At 51.7% G+C, this 26,424-nt stretch overlaps 1 protein-coding gene across 3 annotated transcripts in view; it reads left to right on the forward strand.

The window, feature by feature from the left end:
- The window catches only part of EPB41L1 (erythrocyte membrane protein band 4.1 like 1), a 101,231-nt gene that overhangs the window by 64,125 nt on the left and 10,682 nt on the right, over positions 1-26,424 (forward strand). The window contains exons 10-16 of one of the 3 annotated variants that reach the window (XM_054724388.1): positions 1,114-1,211; positions 1,479-1,654; positions 4,289-4,437; positions 7,829-8,011; positions 18,613-19,023; positions 21,051-21,152; positions 22,525-22,700. In XM_054724388.1, the coding sequence (XP_054580363.1) occupies positions 1,114-1,211; positions 1,479-1,654; positions 4,289-4,437; positions 7,829-8,011; positions 18,613-19,023; positions 21,051-21,152; positions 22,525-22,674 (1,269 nt within the window). In that variant the 3' untranslated portion in view covers positions 22,675-22,700. Of the gene's footprint in view, positions 1-1,113; positions 1,212-1,478; positions 1,655-4,288; positions 4,438-7,828; positions 8,012-18,612; positions 19,024-21,050; positions 21,153-22,524; positions 22,701-22,980; positions 23,062-26,424 lie in introns of those variants that run through there. The other 2 variants (XM_054724387.1, XM_054724389.1) reach the window with 2 other exon arrangements.

Below are 26,424 nucleotides of genomic sequence, written 5' to 3' on the forward strand. Positions count from 1 at the left end.
TTGATCATCCTCCACCTGAAATCCTCTTCCCCACCCTCTCAGATAGCTGGTTCCTTTCCCATCCTTCAGATCTCTGCTCAAAGATCACCTTTCTAAAATAGTACCCACCCCTGCACTTACACAGGTATTCTGTCACATCACACATCTCTGTCCAGTCCCTTCAGTATCTGAAATGATCTTGTTTACTTATTTATGATCAAAGTCCTCTCCTCCCTGAACCTTCTGTCTTTTCAACATATATATATATATATATATATATATATATATATATATATATATATATATATTTCTTTATTGATTTCAGAGAGGAAGGGAGAGGGAGAGAGAGATAGAAACATCAATGATGAGAGAGAATCATTGATCGGCTGCCTCCTGCACGCCCCCTACTGGGGATCGAGCCCACAACCTGGGCATGTGCCCTTGGCCGGAATTGAGCCTGGGACCCTTCAGTCTTCAGGCTGATGCTCTATCCGCTGAGCCAAACCAGCTAGGGCTGAATCTTCTGTCTTGATCACCATGGTGTCTCTCTTGCTTTAGACTGATTACAGAGTAAGGGCTCAGTTCACATTATTGAGTAAACCAATCCTATATAATAAAACCCTAATATGCAAATCGACCGAACGGCAGAACAACCGGTCGCTATGACGTGCACTGACCACTAGGGGGCAGATGCTCAATGCAGGAGCTGCCTCCTGGTGGTCAGTGCACTCCCACAGGGGGAACACCGCTCAGCCAGAAGCCAGGCTCACAGCTGGTGAGTGCAGTGGTGGTGGTGGGAACGTCTCCCGCCTCCACTGCAGGCGGGCGGTAAGGAGTGAGGGGTCCTGGACTGCGAGAGCCCTGGACTGTGAGAGGGATGTCTGATTGCTACCTTAGGCCTGATTGGGCCTAAGCCGGCAGGCAGACATCCCCCGAGGGGTCCCAGACTGTGAGAGGGTGCAGGCCGGGCTGAGGGACCCCTCCTCCAGTATACAAATTTTGTGCACTGGGCCTCTAGTGAATAAATAAAAGAACAGGCCAGAGACGCGCATGCTGAAAAGAGGTTCAAAAGGACGGACTGATGGAGAGAGGGGTCCAGGTCTTGCTTCTTACCCACCCTCCTTGGTTTTGCAGTATGAGCAGTTCGAGAGCACAATTGGCTTTAAGCTTCCAAACCACCGGTCAGCCAAGAGACTGTGGAAGGTCTGCATTGAGCACCACACGTTCTTCCGGTGAGCCAGACCTGGGGATGGGGTAACTGGGGATGAGACAGAGGCTGTGATGTATGTGTGGGTGATGTCTGTGTTTTTGAGGGTAGAGCGGGAGAAGGTAGTAAGGACCATAGGAAAGACCTCCCTCCTCTTTCCCCAAGTCTCTCCCCTCCTGGACCACAGAGTGTAGCTGGTGGGACAGTGGGATGAAAGGCCAGCTGTGGTCCAGCCTTGGACCTGGCAATGCAGGTATGATCCCCCCTCCTCACCTCCATCCCTCCACTGCAGGCTCGTGTCCCCCGAACCCCCACCCAAGGGCTTCCTGGTGATGGGCTCCAAGTTCCGGTATAGTGGGAGGACCCAGGCACAGACCCGCCAGGCCAGCGCCCTCATCGACCGGCCCGCTCCCTTCTTCGAGCGTTCCTCCAGCAAACGGTACACCATGTCCCGCAGCCTTGATGGAGGTATGCCCTAAATTGGAGGTGGGAGAAGAGTGGTGTTCAGAGGGAAGGAGGTGGGCGTGCCAGGTGCAGAATGAGCAGTGAAGGTGGTAGACACATCACAGATTGACTTGCACTGGGCATGGTGGCCCAAGAGCACCACTGCACCTGGGCAGCTCTCAGTGGATTAGCCTCAACCTATGGCCTCACTATCGCTGGGAGGTGACGTTGCCCCTCCTAGACTTCCTGGGACTTCTGTGAGCCTTGTGGAGTCCCAGGTTTAGCCATATGGTTTTTCTGGGCCCCCTGCCTAAGATGCTTAGTGATTCTTGGGTTGTCATCATACCAGGAGAATGATGTATTATGACTGCAATGTGGAGTTGGTGATGCCTTACCTGACTGGAGGCAGAGCGGTTGTTCCCAGTCATTCTTTTGGTTCCATTGAACTGATTGACACTAACCACATGGCGCTCTCAGTTGGGCTGACAGGTGCCCTTAATATCAACAAGAATTGGCCCTACATTGTCCTCTATCAAGCAGACCAGGGCTTCTCAAAATGTGGTTGTAGACCACCTGCATCAGAATCACCTGTGAGTCCGCTAAGCATGCAGATTCCCAGGCCCTGGCCCAGACATACTCACTTGGCATCCCTCAGGGCCCTGACTCCCCCCAGTATGCACACTTTATAGGGGAGTTTATAGGGGAGATTCAGAAGCCACATGGGATAAAGGCACTGGGGAGATTCAGAGTTTGGCAGATCTGAGTTCAAATCTCAGCCTTGACTCTCACCAGCTGCTCTGTGGACACAGGATGTGGCTCATAAACATCTGAATGAACGGATGGGAGGCCTTGAGCAACTTAACTCCCTGTGCCTATTTCCTCTTCTACAAAATAAAGATTATTTACTTCGCTATGTTATGAGATAATGCCTCTACAACACCCGAAACAATTCCTGGCACATATTAGGAACGTAATAAATAATACCCAATAACAAGTTATTGTTTATTGTAGCAGTAATAAATTATTATTATTGCTTTTAGATTTGTAGAGGATGGTTTAAAGGTAGGAGGTGGGGACTTGAGTGGGGGAAATAATGGCTATTCCCAGAACACACTGGGGCAGGACTCTCAGCAAGTTAGTCCCACTTGACAGATATTTTCTGAGTCTTAGAACAAGTACGGCCCTTTCCTTTGAGGAGCTCCTAGAATAGTAGGTTTATAAGCATTCAGTGTGATTCAAACAATGGAAGAAGTACAGAATACAGAGTCGCCTTAAGGAGAGAGGGATTAATTCTGTCTAGGAGGAGCAGAAAGGGCTTTGCAGAGAGGGTGACAACTGGGCAGGGTTTTGAAGGATACCTAGGAGTTTTCCAGGTGATCAGGCAGTCTGATACTTTTCCTGCAGTATGAAGGTGAGACCTGTTCCAGAACTCCCTGGCCATTTTTGAAGGACATGCAGTTTTGCAAGGGTCCATTTGGAACTGAGGAGGCTCCTTATTCTTGAATGGTCACAGGACCGAGAGCTAAGTTTTATGCAAAAAGAAAGGAGAGCCCGTACTGTCTCTATCCTCCCCTGCAGCTATCATTACTATGCCAGGGGCGAAATGAAGCCCAGATTGGGCAAGGCAGCAAAGATTGGCCCAGATTTGACGATGCTCATCAAGAGGGGGCCGGAAGCCTGGACTCTAAGCCAGTAGGCCTGGGTTCTTCTCCTGACTCACTGAAAGGTCTCAGAGTCTCTGTTAAATGAGGATAATAATTCCCATTCTAGTCATCAACACAGAGCACTGTGGGCTCAAATGAAATAATGTGCATGAATGGGCACTTTGCAGAGTAAATATATATAAATAGAAAGGATAATTATTCTCTCCTTTTTAATCTAGGCCAATTCCAAGGATGATCTGTGCTCCGGTCATTCACTGTTTTCCAGCCATTTTTCCCCCACCAAGACATAATCCATGGGCATAGTCTGAGTTATGCCCAGTGTCTGGAGTAAAGGGTGTAATTCTACCCTTTTCTCTCCTGTTCAGGAAAGTACTTGGAATGCCAGCCAAGTGAGAAAGATGTTACTGCAAGGGTTCCCTTGAATTTTCTTTGATTTATAAAGAAGCTACATTATTTGCAAACCTCAGGACTTTAGCTTTCACTAGTAAAAGCTAATCTCACAATATCTGTGTGTTGTTAGATAATGGTCAAGTGAGCATTCTGCCACAAATGCCACAACAAGAAAATCAACATTTGTGGGCCAACATTGATTGAATTGGCTCACTCTGGCAGCCACTCTTCTAAATACTTCTACACATGAGCTTATTTGTTCCTCCCCCAGTTGTCTGAAATAGGTGCTGTTTATAGATGAGAAAATGGAAGCCCAGAGAGGTTGTATAACTTACCCAAGGTCACACAGCTAAGAAGAGATAGATTTGAGATTTGAACCTGGGCTCTAGTGCTATAGAAACCAGGAGGGGCCTGGCAGGCAGTCCACGTGACTGGGAAGGCTGCTTCACTCCAGTTGGGCACTGGTTTCTTATCCCCAATGTGTTGGGGTGTGGAAGTGTCTGCTCCGCTCCAAGCGTGGTTGGGCAAGTGGCAGGGCCGACTCCCTGTCCGTGCACCTGGGAGATGTCTCACATGGCTGCCCGGCTGTTTCTGCCCACTTTAGCAGAGTTCTCCCGCCCAGCCTCGGTCAGTGAGAACCACGACGCAGGACCTGATGGTGACAAACGGGAGGAAGATGGCGAGTCTGGGGGGCGGCAGTCAGAGGCCGAGGAGGGAGAGGTCAGGACCCCCACCAAGATCAAGGAGCTGAAGGTAGGAGTCTGACTTTCTTATACTCACTGATCTGGGGATCAGGAGGCTGATCCTGTCTTTAGCCTTGGCCTTCAGGTGCCCCCAGCTGTGGCTGAGCACCCTTGCTATGGGGTGCACCAAGCTCAGAGCCTTGCCCTTGGGCCATGCTCAATACCTGCACATGCCCAGGTGTGGGGGGCATGCTGCTCGCCATACACCCTCCCCTCCTTTTGCCTTGCTTTCCCAGAGGGCATTCTGTACCCTAGGGGACTCTGGCCTCCTCTTGCCCACTCTGAATTTGCCCCTTTGACTACAATTTGAATCTGCACAGCCCTCTTTTCCCCCAGAGCATGCTGGGGTGTTTCTGCAGACCCTCACAGTGTGCCCCCCTCTTGTTGTCCACCCCCATTTCCCACATACTTGCGCACACACTCCTGCAGGCACACTTGGCCTCAGACTTGCATGCGTTCACTCACAGATATACACCCCTCACCCACAGGGTTACGTATCCAGATTTTTGAACAACATGCAAACGGGCCTGTGCACACATGGGTATAGTGTGTTTCCAACATGCAGTGCCACTTGGGAGTACAGGTCCCTGAACACATATGCTGACTGCAAGAAGCAGGACTATCCGGAACCCTCACTTCCATCTGCTGAGTGTAACTGCTCACTTTGCCTCCAGTCCTCCCGCCCCCGTCATCACCTCCCTGGGCCACCTCCCTGCTTCACACTCCACCCCTTCCAACTACTCACTGCCCCCCACCCCCGCGCGCCCCCCAACCCGGGGGCCACCCAGCTTCCCTGGCCTCTGTTGCTTGGGTGAGAGCGCTCTGGGCTGCCTGCTGGACTGGGCTGGTCTCGATGTCTCTAATCCACTGGCTCTACTGACCCTGCTGGTTGCTTTCCCTCCTCCCCGTCTGCTAGCCGGAGCAGGAAACCACGCCGAGACACAAGCAGGAGGTACTGCATGGGACCTGTCCCCACCTACCCAGTTCATTCGTTACCATTCCACAGCCCATCCCAGGTTGATATCCTGGCGCCATCTCAGCTTTAGCTTCACCTCTGCTCCTTGGCCATCCTCCTCCCCCTCCGCTCCCCCTAGTCCCATCCCACACCCAGCCCCCTCAGCTCCCCTTGTTAAGTTCATCTCTTCAGCATCCTGCTCAGACTCCATTCCCCAGCAGTGTTTCCCCTCCCTCTTTCCCCTCCTCTCTATCCAACCTCACACTTTGCCTCCCCAGACCACCCACGCTCACTCCCCCGTCCCTGCTGACTATCCCACTTGTGTTCCTCAGCTCTTCCAGGCATTCCATGCTTTCATTGAGCTCATCTCTTCTGCTTTTTTTTTTTTTTGTATCTATTGGCAACCAGATGTGGGTGGGAGGGGTGGGAGGGAGGAGCCTCAGAGCACATCTGCATCTTCTCAGATTCCATTGCCCCTCCCTCTGGCTGGGGTCTGCTTCTCTAGCTGTCAGGAAAGTCTCCTCTCCTTTTCTCCTCCTCTCTCTCCTCTCCCTCACTTTATTCATCTGTGTTAACCACTTCTCCTTCCCTTTCACACAGTCTCCATCTCTTCATTTGAACTTTCACTGCAAGAGAAGTGGATTTATTCTTGGGCCCGAGGGGAAGGACCGTGATCTGGATTTTAGCCCCAGTTCTGCCACTGACTCTTTGAGGTCTTGGGGACATCCCCTTAGGCCCCAGCTCCCCACCTGCACAGTAAGGCATTTGGACTAGGTTTCCCCAAGGCCTTTCAAGGATCTTGGGGTTCCACCGCTCCCTCTAGCTGTCAGGAACACTACATGCCCACTGAGCCAGAGTAGCAGGTACAGGACAGAAGGTCACAAGACACATCTTGGGTCTATTGTAGCCCCAATCCATCAAACTCTATCAGGTTTGAGGAAAAGAGGTATAGGAAGATGTTTGGAGGCAAAGCAGAAGCCTCAGTAGCATTGGTTTCCTTTCTGAGGTCAACTAGGAGTCAATCATAGAGGATCCTCGGATGCCAGAGAGAATCCCAGGGGAAGAGTCTAGCTTGTTCAAGGACAAGCTTACCTTCCAGGCAGTTCTAGAATCTCCTGATCTGACTTTGTAATAAGCTGATATTGTCCATTTCTTGCCCTGAATCGAGTTGACATGAACCCTCAAATAGCCTTGCAGATAAGGGTTTTTCGGCCACCAGCCTACTGCCCTGCCCCCAGAAGTAGACAGACAGGCAGCTTTGGCAAGTCACTGCCATCTCATGTGCAAAGGGTGCACCTCACGTGACCTAGGGGCAGAGTACTCTGTCATGATGCACTGGCCAGAGCTCAGACTTGGCAGTACAATGTGGGACTCACCTATGACTCCGGCTATACCTGGCTCAGTTCTTGTGTACAGCCTTGGACCTACCTATCTTCTTCCTGGTCTCTAATTCTCCTGATCCTCCTGAACACCCCTCTCTGGCTGTATCTCACCCTGTCTGCTGTTGAGGAATCAATACCCACAGGTATCTGGAAGATTCTGGGTGGTTGGGAAAGGTAGAGGCTGTCAGCAGAGAATACTGAACACAATCTTTTCCTGGTCCCTGGGTCCCTGGTCCTTGGTGTGGGAACAGAACCCATTTTAATGGATGTCCCTGGCTTTAGAAGGGCCCCACAGGGCCTGATTTACTGCATATGTTGGGCCAGGAGGGGCCTAGACTGGAGATCCTGCTAAGCACAGTGGTCCAAGTCTTGGTCAGAGGTGGGGACCAGGATCTGGGAGGCCAAGGAGGGGGTCAGAGCCGCCAAGTGATCAGGGTTGGCAAGTTCTCACTGTACCTCGGTTGTGACTTAGACTGGGCTCACAGCACCAAAGGGAACTCACCCAGACCAGTGGGATTTGCATGGGTTCGGGCTCTAAGATCAGGAGGCCAGGCAGAGAAGTGGAAAAGGTTGTGCTTGACCAGAAGTCAGTCTCTCTCTCTCTCTCTCTCTCTCTCTCTCTCTCTCTCTCTCTCTCTCTATCTCTCTCTCTCTCAGAGAGAGAGGAATGAGGAAGAGAGAGAGACATCAATGTGAGAGAAACATTCATCAGTTGCCTCCTGTAAGTGCCCTGACTGAGGATTGAACCCGCAACATAGATATGTGCCATGATCAGGAATTAAACCCGTCACCTTTCATTGTATGGGATGAAGCTCCAACCAACTGAGCCATACCAGCCAGGGCAGAAGTCTCCTCTTTTTAATCTCAAGTGCTGTGTGCACCTGCTGGGGCTAATATCCCTGCACTGCCTGGCTCATGAGGTGCTGGAGAGTGCCACAGGTCACACATGGTAATCACCTTGCTGAAATAGGGCAGCTATGGTCACTGTTGCCATTTTCACCACACCCGATGTCCCATCTTGGAGCTGCTCCTCTAATGCCTGGCTGTCCTCTCCATCACCCTAGTTCTTAGACAAGCCAGAGGATGTCTTGCTGAAGCACCAGGCCAGCATCAACGAGCTCAAGAGGACCCTGAAGGAACCCAACAGCAAACTGATCCACCGGGATCGAGACTGGGAGCGGGAACGCAGGCTGCCCTCCTCGCCCGCCTCCCCCTCCCCCAAAGGCACCCCTGAGAAAGCCAGTGAGGTAGGTCTCACCCTGAACCCCTCAACGGGGGCCTTGGGTAAAGAGGGTGGGAAAGTGTGCTGACTCACTGTCACCCCCACAGCTGTATGCTCCTCCCTGTTGCTGCGTGCACTGGTGATGGGGATGGGGTGGTGGGTTAAGCTGAGGAAGACAGTCACTGAATCTTGGAATCCGGGGCCCCAGGGACCATCCTGGAAAACTCAAAGTGGCTTGGTGTATTCCCCTTCCATCAGCCAGAGTATAATGGGGAAGAAGGGGTACTTGTTAGAAATGCATATTCTGGACTCTACATCAGACCTCCTGAATGAGAATATTGGAGGTGGAGGCCTGGAATCAGCATCTGAAACAAGTGCCCCAGGCGATTCTCATGCACACTAAACTCTAAGAATCAGGGTAGTTCTATCCAGTAACCAGACCCTTTTGAGCCTATTGTGAAAACACAGATCCGGAAGTATTCCCTCCAGGAAGGATCCTCAGAGCCCACTAGAGGGAACTAGGTCTTCCAGGAAAACCAGCTGTTCCTGTGCCTTTCAGAGTGGAAAGCAATTGAAAAAGAGAAAGACAGGATCTCGAGAATTCTTGTATTGATAACCCCAACCTGTTATTGTTAGCGCTGCTAAATCTTGGCAGTGTTTATCTCCGTCTGTGCTTGGGTTTTTATACTCTAGTGCTGCTGCTTACTGGGCTCAACCGCCTGGGTTTGAACTCTGGCTCTGCTGCCTGCTAGCTGGATGATCCGGTGCTTGTGACTTAACCTCTCTGAGCCTCCATTCAGTAGAGGTAATAAAGCATCTACTTCTTAGGAATGTTGTAAGGATCAAATGAGATAAAGCATGGAGGGGCCAGCAGAGACCCAGAGGCTCAGTACGAGTTACTAGTACTTATTGTTTTATTTTGAGAGACCTGGGACTCTCACACAGAAGGTTAACTTTGAGTCAGGATCCCTTTTAAAGTTGGAAGGGTCCTCAGAACCCGCTTGGTTCAAGGTCATCATGTCACAGATGGGGCCCTGAGGCCCAGAAGGGGAAGGACTTTTTTAGTGTCATAGTTGATAGAAGAGGAGCCAGAATCTGATTTTCTTGTGTCCCAGGCATTGTATTTGCTATTAAATCACAACTGCCTAGAAGCAAGACCAAATTGTGTGAAGACCAGACGTAGAGTCAATTGCGTGTGTGCTGTCCTCTAATGCTTTGACAATTGGTTGATGCAGCCATGATCTAATAAGCAGAGCGTTCTATTGACTCAGCACTCCCCATGGCCTTGCCATACCGGCGAACAGAGGGCCTCGTCATCACAGTGAGGCTGCTATGATGGCTCCCCTGGCTGGTGATTCGCAAAGTTAGGGATGATCTGGGGGCTTTTAAGGCCAGTGCCATGGAAGGAGGGCAAATCTCTGTACCCACTGAGGGCTTCTGTGGTCACCTTTGACATAATCAAGGCTGACCTGGGCCTGGGGGCTGGTCTAGTGATCCAGTTACCTGCCCTGCTCCTGCCCTGAGACCCTTGACCAGAGTGGGCTCTCTTCAGTCCTGAAGTGGGTAGGGTGGGATGCAGGGGCTTCTGACACAGTCAGACTCCAGCAGAGAGAGGCAGGATGAGCCCTGGAGAGCTGGGCTCCTGGAGCATTGGGCTGGCCTCAGAGCAGTCTGGCTTGGGGGTGCCCCATCTGCTGGTGACAGCTGGAACTGCTAGAATTGGATCATTAAAAGGCGGAGTCTGTTCCTCTCTTGTCTTCCCACTGCTACAAAGAAGTCCGGTCCAGGAGCTCACCTTGGAGCATTTAGAGGCCTTTAAAGATTTGGGGGATGGGGAGGAGCCTTAGCTAAGGACCGGTCTGACTCCTTGGGCAAATAACCTCACCTCTCTGAGCCTCACTGGCTCGTCAGTCCATCTAAAGGGAACTAAGATTGCCATTCTATAGGGTTGGGTTATTGGGAAGGTTGAGCAAAATAATGGATATAAACACACTTTATAAACTGGACAGTGTGGACAGTCAATGGGCATTGCTGACGATTAGAATTCCTGCTCAAACATGGACTTTGCAGGGGAGATCTGCAGGGTGTTTCATCCATGGTTCCTAGTAGCTTCCTCGGGTGTTGGGCGTCATCTGGGCCAAGGGGAAAATGGTAGGAGCTTAAACCAAAATAGGGACCCCAAACTATAAAGAAGAGTTCCGATTTGCCAAGCCTAGGTTTTCATCTCAAAGATAACTTTCTAAAAGGGGCCGAGACCCAGACTACAGGATTGAACCATCGTCTAAAGCAAAGACACCCAGAGAAGACTTGGAACCGTGTGCAAGTGATATGGCTCCAAAACCTCTTGAATGAGAATGAGCAGGCGATGAGGGAAGGCCCAAAGCCACGGTGCTGGCTGGCAGCTGGCCGTGGGCCTCCCTCTCTGAATGGCTTGGAGGGGCAGTTCCTTTCTGTCCCGCCCCACAGCGGTGCGGCTCCTTCCTGACCTAATCTATAAAACCTAAAGATGTGGGATTTACAAAGTGGGGCTATTTATGGACTCTGTGTGTGTGTCTCTCCTGCTTTCTCTCTCTCCCTCTCTGTCTCTCCTTCCCTTCCTCCCTCTCTCCTTTTCCTCTGGCCCTGGGCCTCCCCTGCAGTCCCAGAGGACCCAGGACACCTCTCAGCAGGACTTGGCACCTGAGCCTGAGACGGCCACAGGCTTGGAAGTGTTCACTCAGAAAAGCCTCGCAGCATCTCCTGAGGTTATTGTCATCACCTCCCCGCCCAACCAGAACCCTAATGGTCTTAAGAAAACCCTTCCTCTGGGGCGAAGGGGGTGGAGCAGACTCTGCCGTGCACAGGGAGCAGTGGGCAGCCCACCTGGTCTCCCGGCTGTGACAAATGAACATCCCCTTTCCAGGGATCCATAAAGGGCAGGCCCCTCCCTCATCCATTGCTGCCCGGGAATCAGGACTGAAACCATTCAGGGAAGACACCTCTGGCTTCAAAGGGAGGCAGAAATGAGCTCCCTCAGGCCCTGCAGAGGCAGGTGACTCTAGAGGCAGGCTCTGCCCTTTAAGCTTGGGATCAGGGGTCATGGCACCTAAATGTCTTCTGCCCTAAGGTCTTGTTACTGTTTAGAAGCCCACGTAAGGTCTAGCTGTGGTTAGTTAGGGGATGGCATCCCATTCATCCCCCTACCTCTTTCTTTTCTAAACTCCCCTTGGAACAATCAGGGTCTCCAGACAGACAAAGTGGGCATCTTGCTCCAAGGAGTAACCTTGGAGCTATAGAGATGTTGGTAAGGCAGGCATTCTAAATGAGGAGGGCATTGCTTCTGGGCCCCGGAGAGCAGCAGGTTGAGGGCTCTTGGAACTTGCTGTGCCCCTGCCTGGATGCCAGGTTGAATCCAGGCCCAGCACCTCATGGACGGTCAGGATTGGAAGGTACTAACTGATATATGACCCTCTCTTGTTGGCACAGAGTGTCTGAGGGCATATACCTTTCTTAATTCCCCGGAGAAAAATTTTGTAGCTGCTGAAAACATGCTGGAACTGTAATAGAAACATGAGTCAGCTACATAAGTGGTAAAACATAAATCACAGTTATTTTTCCTCTGTTGTAAAAATAAAAACAAAACTATCAGCACACTCTTGAGAGAAGTTGGACAGGAGTCAACAGCATCCCAAGGTTAGGGAAGCAGTGATGCCCTGGAGCACAGAGATGCTCCCAGAGCCAAGGGCAGGTGCCCGCCCTTGAGAGGGGCAACATGCGTCCTTCCTCAGGGTTCCTAAAAATTGTCGGTCCAGTCCCTTCCACAGAGGGGGCTCTGCCTGTTCTTAACGGCAGCTCGTTTTGTCTTCAGTCATCCATTGTGAAGTTTTCACATTGAATTGTCTGCCCTTCTGAGTCACCAGTCTGTGGGCCTTGCTCTGTCCCCAAGCGCCCTTACGCCTGCTCTGCATCCTCCAGGATGGCCCTTCAGAGTTGAGCACCCGCTAACCCTCTTTCTTCCACGGTTTCTCCCAGGGCATGGCTTCTAGAGAGCTCCTCATCCCGGACCCCCTCCTCTGTGCCAAAATGTGAGCCAGAGCTCCAGCCCAGAGTCCGCAGAACTGCCTGGCTGGCGACTTGCTCCTTGTCCTTGGGAGCAGAATCGGCTCCACTTCCTCTTTCAGCTTCTGTTCCAAGGCTGTCTTACCTCAGTGCCTCCATCTGACAGCAGGGGGCAGTCTGAGCAGCCACTGAGCATCTTAGCTCAGTGGAAAGAATGGTGGAGGGCCCCCCGGACACCTTCCCCATCCTAAAATCTGGTCAGGACAACTTTCAGGCCAATCCCCAGGGCCAGCTGTGGCTCTGCCAGCGTTTTGGCGGCAGTGACGCCTTGCTCTTTTTCGTTCAGTCTTTCTTTTCTCTTTAGGTCCCTGCATATCTGCTTTCACTCGTCAGAGACAGAGCCCCTTCTGCTCTCCGTGCTCACTCGGTCATCTGTGTCAGTCACCTTCCTCTGGGAGCCTCGGTTTCCCCTTCTGAAATAGGGTAATAGCACCTGCTTCACAAGTTACCATATGGATTAAATTTAATAATTTAGACCAACGATTTCAAAAATTTTTAAAATAAGCAATACCTGACTATTTAGTCAGGGCCCCTGGCCACTTTTCCCTTAGATTGTCAAATTAAAAAATGACAACAGCCCAGCTGGTGTGGCTCAATGGTTGAGCGTCAACCTATGAACCAGGAGGTCTTGGTTTGATTCCCAGTCAGGGCGATCCCCTGTGTGGGGCGTGCAGGAGGCAGCCAATCAGTGATTCTCTCACATCATTGATGTTTCTCTCTCTCCCTCTCCCTTCCTCTCTGAAATCAATAAGAATATATATTTTTAAATGACAACAGCCAACCTAACAATAGCCACCTGGTGCGAATGAATCAAAATTATACCCATTTTTTTGTCAGATCGGCAAAAAATTTTCTTGGTGTGCTTCAGAATCTTAGTAATTAGTTTATGCGTGCCATGAGATGAAAAAGGTTGAAAACCGCTGACTTAGTCAAAAGGCTTGTATTGCCTGGGACAAAGTAATTAAATATAAGTACGTTTCCCTTTTTTTCCCCCCTATACAATCTTGTTCTGTGCCAGCCCCCACCCCACACAGCCTAGAAACTAGTTTCTAGTTAGACTTGGGGCAAGAATGTTCCAGAAGGGAATTCATGGGCCGTCTTTGGCTCTCCTTGCCAGGCTGATGATGCCAGTCCAAGCTGAGACGGGAGCAGCTAAAGGCATTTGCTTCCCAAGTCGAAGAGAAGAGAGGCCTGTCGTCTGTAGGCTCTCAAAGCACTTCTCTCTGGGAAAGTCCGAGTGCTGTGGTCTTGAAGGCTTAACTGCCTGAAGTAAAATCTCAGAACCTACCCCCGACTTTATCTGGCCTTCTCCTTTCCTTTTCTCTCTCTTTTCTGTTGGTGAGAATCTCTTAATGTGGTTTGCTTCCCTGACAGTCCTGGAGATTTTGCTGAAATGGAGTGGGGGAGTGGAGGTAAGAGGGTTTACAGTGTTCCCTTGATCCTGCAGAATCCTTTAGGTCTGATGGGATCTGACAGACTCCTCTCCAAGTCATTACCTGAATCGGAGCCCAAGGTCAGATAAACTTCCCCCAGCTTGTTGTCGGGAGCAGTTTGGGGCACATCTTACCATGGATGCATCTCACAGAACTTGGACTCAAGAGACGGTTCTAGGCCTGCCTTTGCACTAGCTCACTCTCTGACCTTGGGCATGGTGCTCACCTTCTCTAGGCCTCAGTTTCCACATCTTTACCATGAGGGGCTTGACTCAGAGCCATGCTTTCTAAGGAGGAAAGTACCTCAGGGCACTAGGCCCCCAACTTCAACAGGGCAGCCCCCCATTTGTGCCACATAGTAGACTTCCACTAAGATTTTGTGTGAAGAAAGTTTTCTGTGGCTGTAAGATTAAAATCCCAATGGCCTTCTTCCTTTTTGAATGATTCTAGAAGACCATGGCTCCCTCCTAAGCATTGTTCACAAGGGAGGTGGGGCTGTTCTGTCGGTGGTTTGACAGCGCTGCCCTCTTGTTGGTGCTTTCCACCCAAGATATGCCTGGATCTTGAGATTGTTTCCTTTGGTGATGTATTCTGGCCAATCCTTGTCTACTTTTTCTGTGGATTTCATTAGAATTCTACAAGGACAGGCCATGGTACCTGTTTCTTTGGGAATAAAACCCACAAACTTCAAGCTGTTCAAACCATTGCGGTGACTGGCACTAACCGGGAGAGCTGGCCAGTTCGTGTTTTTCATTCTAATCCCTTTCCTTCTCAGAAGCTCTTGCAGAAAGGTCAGATTTCAGGCTGTAGCTTATGGAACTTATCTCAATACTTACCATCAACTTCACATTAGATCACAGTGGGACCCATATTCCATACGTTATGAGATAAGTTAGCCAGGATCTGTCATCAAAACTCCGACACTCTTTTCCTGACTCTACTGTCAATGAACTGTGACCTTGCGTAAGTCACCGACCTTCTCTAGGTCTGAGTTTACACATGTGCACAATGAGGAGATTGGACTGAAGGTGTCTTAGAAGTTCTTTTGGCTCTAACATTCACTGATTTCACGTAACATCAGCTACTTTCCCCTCCGACAGTGGCAGTTATATTATGAAAACGGAAGAGGGAGAGTCCTGGCCCATCCATGGATCTCCATTTTCCCCACGGTTAACATCCCATTTCCCCACGGTTAACATCCCAGGAGACCCCATCCCATTTTTCCAAGTTGGGGTGGCGGTTGAGGGGAGTTGGTAAATAATTTATTGGGTGTTTTGATGGGAAGAGGATCTTTGATGAGGCTGACTAGTATTGTCATGCCTTCCCCCCCCCCAGCCAGTTCTGGGGACAGACATGTTGGCCTTTAGGTGGTAGAATGGTCCCTTCTTGTAAAGGAAAAAGGTGACCTGTTCTTCAGGTACCTGCTATTTCATGTTAACTCTTCTTGCTCCAATTGAAACACAGGGTTCAGAGCATTGGGTATTTATAGAAAGGAAGTACACTAGGCCAGAAGAACTCAGCCTTCTAAAAGTGGCCGCCATGCAGCAGGAAGAAAGTGAGGCAGGCCTTGCAGATATCCTTGCCGATGGCAGACTCTCCAAGGTGGATATCCTGGTGGACAAGTTCAAAGTTGAAGTGGCCACTGAGGAAATGGTGGGAGCCAGAGGAGCAAGGACCCAGCAAAAAGGACGAATGATCGCAAGCCCTGAAGACTTCGAGTCACTGTGGGAGGAGGGCCCCCGGGTCGGGAACGGCCCAGGAGGGGATTCCCTGGCTGCAGGCTGCACTCTGGCAGAAAAACTTCCTGAGGGCTCCCAGCTCAGGATGGGCACCGGGGAGGCAACCATCAGGAAGCGCCGGGTCTCAGGTCAGCTGGAGAGCCATGTGGAGCTAAGAAAGGAGCTGGAGGAGATCCAGACTTGTGAAAGGCTCACTGCCCTGGGGATCAGGCCAGCAGAGGCGGATGTCTCCTCTCCAACCTCTGACAAGGGAGGACTTCAGTCGTTTCTGCTAGACCCAGCCCACGAGGAAGACAGAGCCGACTCGAGTGATGAAACCGATACTTCCTGTGCAAACTGTGGTGTAGAGAGGAGCTTCTATTTCAACTATGGAGAGAAAGATTTTGAAGACCAAATCCTCCCTCCGCTGTTGGAGGAGAGAGGAGAGCGCCCGAAAGCCCCTCCTGGAGATGAGACCAGGCGGGAGCTCTCGGGAGAGCTTGCAGAGAGCTCTGAGCTTAGGGCCTCCGACCAGTGGGGCTCTCCGGCAGCTTCCAGAAGGAACAAGGATGAAGATGGTGAAGCCCACGCAGCTTCCTTGGAGGAAAGGGTGAGGCCTCCCGGGGACCACGGAGGACCCAGTGACCCGGAGGCCTTTGACCAGCAGCTCGGTAATGGATCTTCTCCAGGGCAGAGATTTGCTAAAGATTGGGAAGAAGCAGGGTGGGGGGTGGAAGGAGAGTTTACCCACCCAGCATCTGCCATCACTGTAGAGGAAAAGGCCCCCAGGAGTCAAAATTTGATGGGAAAGGCTGAGAAAAGCCCCCCAGCAGCATGGAGGAACCACTCACCTCACAGAGGAGCGGGTGTGTGCCCAGACTTCCCAGCCTGCGCCCTTCCATGGACGCTAGCCACACCGGACAGAGACAACTTCTTGCCCAAAGACAGGGGACCGGTTCACACCCGAACAGGACAACCCGTGAGGGAGCACAGCAAGGGTCACACAGAGTTTCTTCAGATGGAGGTGATCAGCCCGCTTCCAACTTCCCCTGGTCCCTTTCAGGCTCCTCCTGAGGACGCTTCCACGAGCCCAACCCCTCATGGGTCAGGGGAGCCTTTGCAACTTGGGGATCCCTTTGGAGAACAGTCCCCTGTGTTTCTCAGAGAGAGTCCAGAACCCAAGGACCAAGTAGAGCCTGTTGTGACTCTGGACAGAGGTGAGCGCAAGGCACCTCCCGTTGCCAGCAGAAAGCGCAGAGTTGTCCTTGAAGATGTTGAGGGGGCTGCTGCTCTAAGGTTGGGGTTCCCTTCAGAGAAGCCAAAGATGACTCCTTTCCAAGCTGGGGGCCAAGAGGGCTCCCTGGAAGACGTTAGCAAGACCTCAGTGGCCAACAAAATTTGGATCTTTGAGACCCACGGAGCTGAAAGTCGGCGAGTGAGTCAGGGTGAAACACGGGCCCTTCCAAATGAGTCGTCTTCAGAGGCCTCCCTAGGGCAGGCAGAGCAGCAGCGGAATAAGCTTTTAGACCTGGGCTTCGTCCAACTCCAGTCCCCAGAGGACACCGCCGGCCCCGATGCCACGCATTCCTCAATGATGTCACCCGCTACCAGCCACTTCAGGGAGGGCGTTCCTACTACATCCCACCAGGAACTCGAGCTCATGTCTCCCGACTCGGGCTGTGAAACTACGCTGGAGGAAACTACGGGGGGAGCTGGCCACGTGAGCCCCCACTCCCACCGCTGCCTCCAGCTGGGCAGTGACCGCATGCTGTGTAGCTTTTAGAAGCATGTTCAGTGCCCTCGTCATTAGTGCCATCCAAGGCTGCTTGTCCATCCCTGTGAGTTCTTGACCCTGAGTGCAGCCCAAGCAGAATGCAGGGTTCACCTGCTTGGCCCGTGTGAGCTTAGCCACAAACCCACAGCTTTCGGGGTGATCCGGTGCCCGAAGGGCCACATTGACCCCGTGGAGAAGGTGGCACCACCGCCAGCAAACTACACACGCGCTTTGCCTTGCTGCCCCCACCTGCTGGGTTCCTACCTGTTGGCTTGGCTTATCCAGTGACCTTCCTTCATCCTTTCCCTCCCCTGGTTCTCCTGCCTTGGGGAGGCTACAGTCCAGAGGTTTCCATCCGTCACTCGTGGTTCCCTCTCGGTCCCAGTGCCCAGAGCCTTTCTGCCTCCTTAAGACTAACTATCTTCTCTAATCCAGAACAAATCCGGAGATGCAGTCAGGGAAGAGAAGCGCCTCACCAGTTTAGCAGCAAAACCCCCTGGGAAAGGGGGGCGCCTGAGATTCGTCAGCCCCTCAGGCCCTCAGGTCTCTGCAGCCCCTTGGTGCCCTGATGCCCCGGTAACCCTCACCTGGCCAGGGTGCATCGCTGCCTTAGACTCCCACCTGCGCTGGCAGTGCTTCTCGTGGCAGCTCAACTCTGGCTTGTCTGAACGTGTCCTCACACCTCTCAACCTTCCAGAAACTGGCTAAATGGATGCTAGTTAAGCAAGTGAATCTCTAAGCGCACTGAATCTCTAGAACCTGAAGCCGTGTACTTTAAACACAGTTGGTGGGTGTTGGATTGGTTTTAAGAAGGAGTGTCATGAACCTGCCCCAAATGTATGTGTGGTGTTTAATCCCTGACAGGCCAGTTGAGAGGTATGTATGTCAGACAAGAGCTGCTGGTTCCCCTCCGGCACTTCCTTGGCCTGCTGTTGTCAATTACACTGATGGGCCCAGAGCCTCCACTCCATGGCCTGCCCGTCGGCCCACTCATGGAGCTCAGGGTTGAACTGATGCAGCACCCAGCTCCCAGGAATTACCCCATATTGGTCCTCCCTCGAGACGATGCTGGCCCCTCCCGTGGGGACTCAGTGGAATTGACAAACCGTGCTGGCTTCCTCTTTGTTCCTGAAAGCTCTTGGCTCCAGCCTCCGCTTCCCCTGCCTGGGTTTCCTGATCCCTGGGTCTCCCTCCTTGGTTCCTGCCTCTCGAGCCCAGCCTGCACGGATGGGCCTGGGACCTGGGCCCCCATCCCTGCCTTGTGCACAGTGCCGCTTCTGATAAGCTCCCAGATCCAAACGTTGGATGGAGCCTCCTGTCCAGGAACCGACTGGCAGGATGTTTGCTTTGTACTTGCTTTGCCATCATCAGGAGACCCCCGGAAAACAGCGTCCCCACTCTTGAGAACTTTTTGGTTATTTTAAGCTTGTTACAATGTCAAGGAACCTTTCCCGGGGTGTTTTTTTGTTTCCTGACCTGCTCTTCCATTTGGGACTGCGACATGGCCCCAAGATTTCTTCTGTCATTTACCATCTTGATTTCTCTCTTTCTCTCTCTCCCTCTCATCCCACACTCCCGTTCCTTTTATTTTATCTGGCCATAGAGAGCAGGGCTGAGGGAGGGCTCGGAGGAGAAAGTCAAACCGCCGCGTCCCAGGGCCCCAGAGAGTGACACGGGAGACGAGGACCAGGACCAGGAGAGGGACGCGGTGTTCCTGAAGGACAACCACCTGGCCATCGAGCGTAAGTGCTCCAGCATCACGGTCAGCTCCACGTCCAGCCTGGAAGCCGAGGTCGACTTCACGGTCATTGGTGACTACCACGGCAGCGCCTTCGAAGACTTCTCCCGCAGTCTGCCTGAGCTCGACCGAGACAAGAGCGACTCAGACACGGAGGGCCTGGTGTTCTCCCGGGATCTCAGCAAGAGGGGCCCCAGCCAGGATGACGAGTCGGGGGGCATAGAGGATAGCCCGGATCGAGGGGCCTGCTCCACCCCGGATATGCCCCAGTTTGAGGTACAGTGGAGCATCATCGAGACTGGGCCCAGCAGTCACTGCATGTTCAGAGGGCCCTGGGCCACCTGTGAGAAGACCGAGTCGCCAGCCTGCAGCCCAGACCCCTCAGGCTGAAGCTGTGTCTCGTGTTGCATGACTGTCCCTCCGCAGAAAAGCATGGTTCTGTGCTCGCATGTTTGCCTTCTCGGTTTACCCCTAACATGCACACCTTGGCGTTTTAACCCTGTGAACCCATCACTTGCCTGAGGTCAAGCAGTGACCAGCACTCGGGTCTTACTCAACTCCTCCTCCCCTTGCCTGTGCTGCATGGCACTGCAGAGAGCATGTGCTGTGACACCTCGCAGGGGCCCCGGCCTGGTCTCAAAGTCGGAGGGTCTGTCCTGATCCTGGCCCGGGCTCCTTTCCCTGGGGCCTGGGCTTCCTGGGGTAGCTGTGGAAACTCCCAGAGAAGCGGAAACGTCGTCACTGAGGGGGACACAGGGATAAACTGTCTGGGCTTCTCTGCTTTGTGCCCTTCCTTCAGAGGATCTCTGTTCATGTTATTCCTTTGCTCCCTCGTCTCTTGTAGCCCCAGCCTACCTCCCACCACTCTCCCCTTCCCCATCCTACAGGCACTGAGACGTGAGCTCATTCACTCCGGCTTTCACTTGTGCTGTAGCCTCTGGGTGGAAGGTTATTCCTCCCTTTCTCGGCCTTGCAAATGTGTCATATTCCAGGACAGAGTTCAGATGTCACTTCCCTAGCAGATGCTTTCCTGACCACCCTGGGAAGAAGTACTGTCCCCTCCACAGCCTCCTGGCTCAGTGATGCTTCTGCTCCCGGTGGTCTCCCAAGTACGTTAGTGGCTGACAGGTCTGCTCCCCTGCCAGGTGGCAGCTCCTGGAAGCCCACACAGAGCAGGCACTAGTAGCTGAAGGGCTAGATCTCCGGGGTACAACCGTCTATAAGAATCCCCTCACCCCTCTCCCAAACAGATGACAAGCTAGCTTTCATTCATTAATTCATTCATTCAGTTCACATATGTAGATACCTGCTGTGTGGATAGCCATGAACTAGCCCGATGGATGATGCAGAAGAAACTGATCATTTAACTTACGATTTCTAGAGGATAGGTTGTAAACCAGTGGCCCGGGCCAGATCTGGCTAGCAGATGTGTTTTCTTTTTTATATATATATTTTAAAATATATTTGTATTGATTTCAGAGAGAAAGGGAGAGGGAGAGAGAGATAGAAACATCAATGATGAGACGGAATCATTGATTGGCTGCCCCCTGCACGCCCCCTACTGTGGATCAAGCCCGCAACCTGGGCATGTGCTCTGATCAGGGAATCAAATCGTGACCTCCTGGTTCATAGGTCAATGCTCAACTACTGAGCCGTGCCAGCAGGCTGTTTTCTTTTATCTTGATTTAAAAATGAGGGCATTGAATATAAAATATAGGGATTTTTCTTATATCATTAAAAAAAGTACATAATTTTTTTAAAAAATCAAATGACCCAGTCACTCAGAAGCCATGGCCACAGTTGGCCAAACCTGAATGACGCCCCATGTGCTTCAGAGTTCCCCCCAGGCCTCAACAAGCCCACTTCACTTGTTTATATCCCCTGCCTGGTGCCCAGGGGCCTCCAGGTGTGTGGCTTCTGCTCTAAAGAACAGTTCTAATGAGGTGGTAGCGTAACCGTTGAAGTGGTTCAGGATTTAGTGGCATGGATGTAGGGAAAATACCTACCATGCGGTCTGGCACAGAGCACATGAACTAAATAGTAGATGTTCTCTTAACGGTTCTCTAAAAAACCAGCATATAGCCACCACGAGGTTAAGTGGTTGCAGGGTCACGGGCAGGCTCTCCTCTCGGGATGTTTGTAACATCACACCATGCCTCTTTTGCCCTGACCTGTGTACCCTTCTGGAGACTCGGCCAGCTGTAGGGATGAGAGATAACCTGCTGACCCTACACCGCAGTTGCCTATGACAGGAGCCATGCCGGGGCTTGAGTTACGAAGTGTTTTTCCTCATCTCCCTGCAGCCCGTGAAAACGGAAACCATGACTGTCAGCAGTCTGGCCATCAGGAAGAAGATCGAGCCAGAGGCTGTGCTGCAGACCAGAGTCACCACTGTGGATGCCCAGGTAACCTGTGCCTTTCAGTGTCCCCTGAGCACAGGTATTAGGCATTCGGTGTGGGATCAGCACCATGACAAAGCCTCTTGGCCAACCCTGGCCACCTTGGCTCCCCCAGAGCCCCCATTTTAGTGCTGATGCTCTTGAGTCCTTTACTGTCCTTCCTGAGCTGTGGGAGTGGGCAGACTGTACACCTCTTAGTGCTGCAACTTCCCCATCCATTACGTGGGATGATCATGTCTCTTCTGTCCTCTTCGGAGCTTGGTAAGGTCCAGTGGCCAGTGGGTTAGGACTGTGGCTTTCAGATTGCTCTAAGGAGTTGGAGAGGCTTCTTTTTTTTGTTGCTGTTCATCCTCACCCCAGGATACTTTTTCCCATTGATTTTTAGAGAGAGTGGGATGGAGGAAAGGAGGGGGCAGAGAGTGAGAGAGAGCTGGGGACCAAACCTGCAACCTCGGTACTTGCCCTTGACTGGGAGTCGAACCCATGACCCTTCGGTCCGTGCACTGATGTTCCAACCACTGAGAAAACTGGCCAGGGCGAGAGGTTTCTTGATGTATCCCAGGGCCTGCCCGGAAAGAGAAGATGTGAGACCCCAAGCCAGCTTCAGCCACACTGGCTCACGTTGGGCCGTTGTTTTATGCACGAGGGTTCCACATCAGATTGGCAAAATGAACATACTGGGGGGAAAAGAGACCCCAAATCATTGTCTTAGTGAGAGGAAACACACTGAGTGCCCTGGAGAAGGCTGTCATGAATTGATACAGGCGGTTCCGAAGTTCCTCCTGTGGTTTTTAAACTTTCAAATTGAGATTGTGGTTCTTGGTTGTTTCTGGCCAGAGAGCTGCTGTGCTGAGGGCTTTCTTGCCCTGGACACCCGTCTTTGTCTTAAGAACTGAAGAAAAACGTAAACCAACACAACATGGGGAACGCTGTCATTTCCAGAATTTTCCCTCCCACTTTTATAACACGCATAGGGGTTGAAGAGGCTGCTGGTGCAGTGGTCGAGACTCTTGGGTCAGGACTCTTGAGTTCTGACCAGCTGTGACCTCAGGCAACGCGTTCCTCCTCTGGCCTGTTCTGTAACGTGGGTTTTGTTTTCACACAGAGAAATAAAAACTAAACTGGCCCCCAGTCCCACAACTCAGCAATCCTTACTGATATCAAAATGTTCACAGTTATGAAATTCAAACAGAACTAAATGAATTTTTTTTCTGATTCCTCCCAGAAAAATATGCATATACCAACGTGTATACTTACATCTCTAGATATTTAAAAATTCTACAGGAAAGAGATTGTTCTCTTTTACACCTTACCTTTTCGTAATCTTCTTGGAGATCGCTCTTTGCTGGCATATGTGGACCCACCTTCCTCTTCTTAGTTCCACTCAGGAGGAGACCCTGGTTTTCCACGCAGCCTCCCGTCGGGGGACCTGTGCTTGTTCACCTCTTTTGCAGTTAACGCGTGCTGCAGTGCACTCCCTTGTCTATACTTCTCGGCAAAGTCTTCAAAGTTTATATCCCAAGAGTGAATGCCTAGCAATGGGATCACCAGGTCAAAGAATACATGCATTAAAATTTGGATAGAATTGATCAAATTGTCTAGGGTTATTTTTCCTTTGTCCATCGAGTAAGATGATTGACATGAACCGGAGGGCCTGTGAGGCCCATCTGTAATGCAGTCTGTGCGTGAACACCCACGTGCCCCCAGTGCACGATCACTCACACAGCCTGTCACTTTGTCGCTGGGACTCGTGAGCCCAGGGGGGCAGATACTGCAGGTGAATCTGGCTTCTCTCTCTCTGTCCCTCTCTGATGACTCCTTCCTCTGACCACAGGTGGATGGGACTGCCCTAGGGGGGAAGGAATTCATAACCACTGCTCCCTCCATCACCACTGAGACCATATCAACCACCATGGTAAGTAGGACCCAGGAGACTTCTCTCTCTGACCAGAAATAGCCAGATAACAAGCTGACACCGCCAGCTGCTTCAGGATGTCCTCATCTGCCCTCCCTGGGTCAGGTCTGGGACATACAGTCAAATTGTCTGGCACCATAGTTGCCACAGGCCATCTGGTCAGACCTCAGTTTTCCAAATGGAATACTGTGGGAGGTGCAATTCCTGGGCGTCGGTTATCCGGGCCATCTCAGCCCAGCAGCAGTCAAGTTAGGAGGGCGGTGCTATTCGCTAATTGGCAACGCCTGAGGACTGTGCCTGAAAGTCCAACCAGAGGGCGCATCCTTCTGGCAGCTGCACATTTTCTTCCATCTCCGGCCACTTGCTTGCCTCGGTCAGTAGATGGCGTCCGGTGAACCTAAGTTGGAAGCTCGGGATTTTAGATTATCTTCCGCGGGAGGGAGCCGTGTTTCTGCTACCTATTTGCTGTCTGACCCGTGAAGGGAGGTCCTTGGCCTCAGGTGTCCTCATCTGTAAAAATGGGAATAATCCCTGTCCTAACTGGTTCACAGATTCTTGAGAGGGTCCAGTAACATCAGATCCTTCAATGATGACACAGAACAAATAGCATTCGGCGCACGGGTTTGGTGCCAGGCAGTGATCTCATTGGTCTTCGCCAAAACTGTGAGGAGGACGCTCTTTCTTTTCTTTGCCCTTTACAGATGAGGAAACCAGAGTTCAGAGAGGTCACGTGACTTACCCAAGGTCACATACCCAATAAGTGGTCGAGCCAGGGCAAATCCAGGCAATTCTGACTCCAGCCGCCCTACTGTCTACCTCAACCCCTCTGCTCTGTTCCCTCATCCCGACCATTGTGAACACGGGCCGCATGGGGCTGAGGCTGAGGCTGGGTAGAGACCGGGGCTGGGGCAGGGACAGGGGCAGGTATCATTGCCTGGGCCAGATCTGTCTTGAGCTGTTGGAAGTTGTTTTCAAGTGTTTTCTATTGTCAAACCTCTGATATACACATAGGAAGAAAATTATATTAATTTAGACTACCTGCAGGTAGGTTTTGAGTAAACAAAGACTTTAAGATAAATAAACCCAAACCAGTTACCAGCTTGCACGCTTTTTCCCGGTCACTCAGTTCCTCCTCTCCCCTCAACCCTTTACCACGTGGCATCAGGACGCTTACAGGGCTAAATTTAAATTCATGCTACGGCAAGCAGGCAGTTGCATCATTCATTTACTCATCATCCATCCATCCATTCATTTGTTCCAAAAACATTTATTAGCTTATATTTTCTGCCCAGTATGGGGATACAGAGTTGAAGAAAAGATACTGCCTGCTAGACTTCATTCATCCAAAAAATAATCATGGGCGCATTGACTGTGCTGTGCCCTGTGTTTAGGACCTGGGCACACAGTGGTGAACAAGGCCCAGCTCTCCCACTTTCTGGCTGGATGACCTTGGGCAAGTTACCTGAACCTCTTCACACCTCAGTTTCCACTTCTGTAACGTGGGGTGAGGGCTAATAGCACATCCCTCAAAGGGTTGATGTGAGGATGAACTAGGGTTAATCTGTGCAGAGCCCTCAGAAGAGAGTTTGGCAACGTAGTAAGTGGTCTGTAATGTGAGCAGCTGTTATTTTTTCCTGCCTTCTTGGAACAGTGTCTCCCAGGGAGTACAGGAAGAAGAGGTATGGGTGACGCCATAAGAGCCGGGGAAGGCTTTATCTGAGCAGTGACATCTGAGCTATGCTTGAAGGATAAGTTAAGGTACAATCACAGGAGAAGCCATTCCAGGTAGTGGAACAGCAGGTGCAAAGGCAGGGATGTGAAGGAGCATAGCATTTGGTCAGTGACATGAGATGTCAAGTGTTGGGTGGCGGGGGGGTGGTCTGGGGGAAGGAGAGGCTGAAAAGGAAGGCTGGGCTGGGGCTTGAAGGGCCTTGAACATTATGTATGAAGTTCAAACTTCATCCTGGACACGATGGAGAATTACTTGAATTTTTTAAGTGGGGACATGGTGTCATCAAAATAAGTGTTTGCGTTTTAGAATGGTCACTCTAGCAACCTGTGTGCAACATGACTGCAGCAAACTTCCTTCCTTTGGGGCATGGGTCCCTTTTATTTTTCTTCCTTCCCTCTTTCTCCTCCTCCCTCCTTCCTCCTTCCTCCCACTTCTTTCCTTTCCTCAGCAAATATTTACTGAACACCCACGCCGTGTGAAGTACTGCGCCAGGCGCTGAGAATCCAGCCCGGAAGGAGACAGTGTCCCTGAGCCTATGTGCCATTAAGAGACCAAAAGAGAAAGCAGGGAGCTCGTTCAGGGACTGGTGCAGGGCCAGAGCATGAGGAGGTGGATGCCAAGGAGAGGGATAGGGTTACGAGATACATGGAGGAGGGAAGTATAGGATTTGGTCATTGGTAGAATGTTCTGGTGACAGGAGGAGAGATGGGCTGGTGACGCTGCTCACTAGCCCAGCTGTTCTGAAAGCTTGGTCCTGGGAACCCATTAGAAAGGCAACTTCTTGGGCCCCACCCAGACCATCGGTTCAGAAACTCTGGGGAGAGGCCCAGCAGTCTGTGCTTTCACAAGTCCTCCAGGTGACGCCCCTCGTGTCCGAGAAGATATAAACAGAGCCCTGGGGGAATGCTCTTAGGGGCGAGAGGAGGCAGCGATGAGTCCATGGGGCCTGTGGCGCATTTCCAGGGGAAAATATCTAGGATGCAGCTGGTTTTAAAGGCCTAGAGCTCAAGAAAGATCTGGGATGCAGATAAAGGGGCAGGGGACAGTGGCCTTGATGAGGAAACCTTGAGTGGCTGAGGTGGTCCAGAGAGAGGATGGGAGGAGGAGAGCCCTGAGTCCCTGGGAGGAAGGGTCCAGAGCAGAGATGGTGAGGAGAGAAGACAGTCTGAGAACTCGGAGAGGCAGGTGGAGCAGGTGGTTTTAAATGACCTGTGTCCCCGTTAGTGGCCTCTGTTTTCAGGGTAAAGGTGGAAGCGAGGCTTTGCCTGGAAAAGAGGAAGCAGTGGCACAAGAAGCAGCTCGGGGAGAATGGCCTGAAGGGACTCAGAGTGACTACTGGCTGTTTCCTAAACTGGAAGAAAGGAAGCCTTGAACCCGGAAGGCTGTCCTTCTAAGGCCTGCTTCGAATGCCGCCCTTGGGGACTCTACCTGACAAAGGTGGATGGAGTGCCAGGGGACCAGGTCGCTGATAGCCTCACCTGGAGGCAGGCGTGGTGAGCAGTCAGGGCAATGGCAGACAGAGGGCTCCATCCTCGCACACCCACTGGCAGGCAGAGGTCCAGGTGTGCACCATGCACAGACCAGGACCAGGTTCAGCCCCTGGGCAGCGGCAGAAGGGACACATCTCTGGG

Source organism: Eptesicus fuscus, chromosome 12, assembly GCF_027574615.1.
Source record: "Eptesicus fuscus isolate TK198812 chromosome 12, DD_ASM_mEF_20220401, whole genome shotgun sequence".
In the NCBI taxonomy this organism is placed as follows: Eukaryota; Metazoa; Chordata; class Mammalia; order Chiroptera; family Vespertilionidae; genus Eptesicus; species Eptesicus fuscus.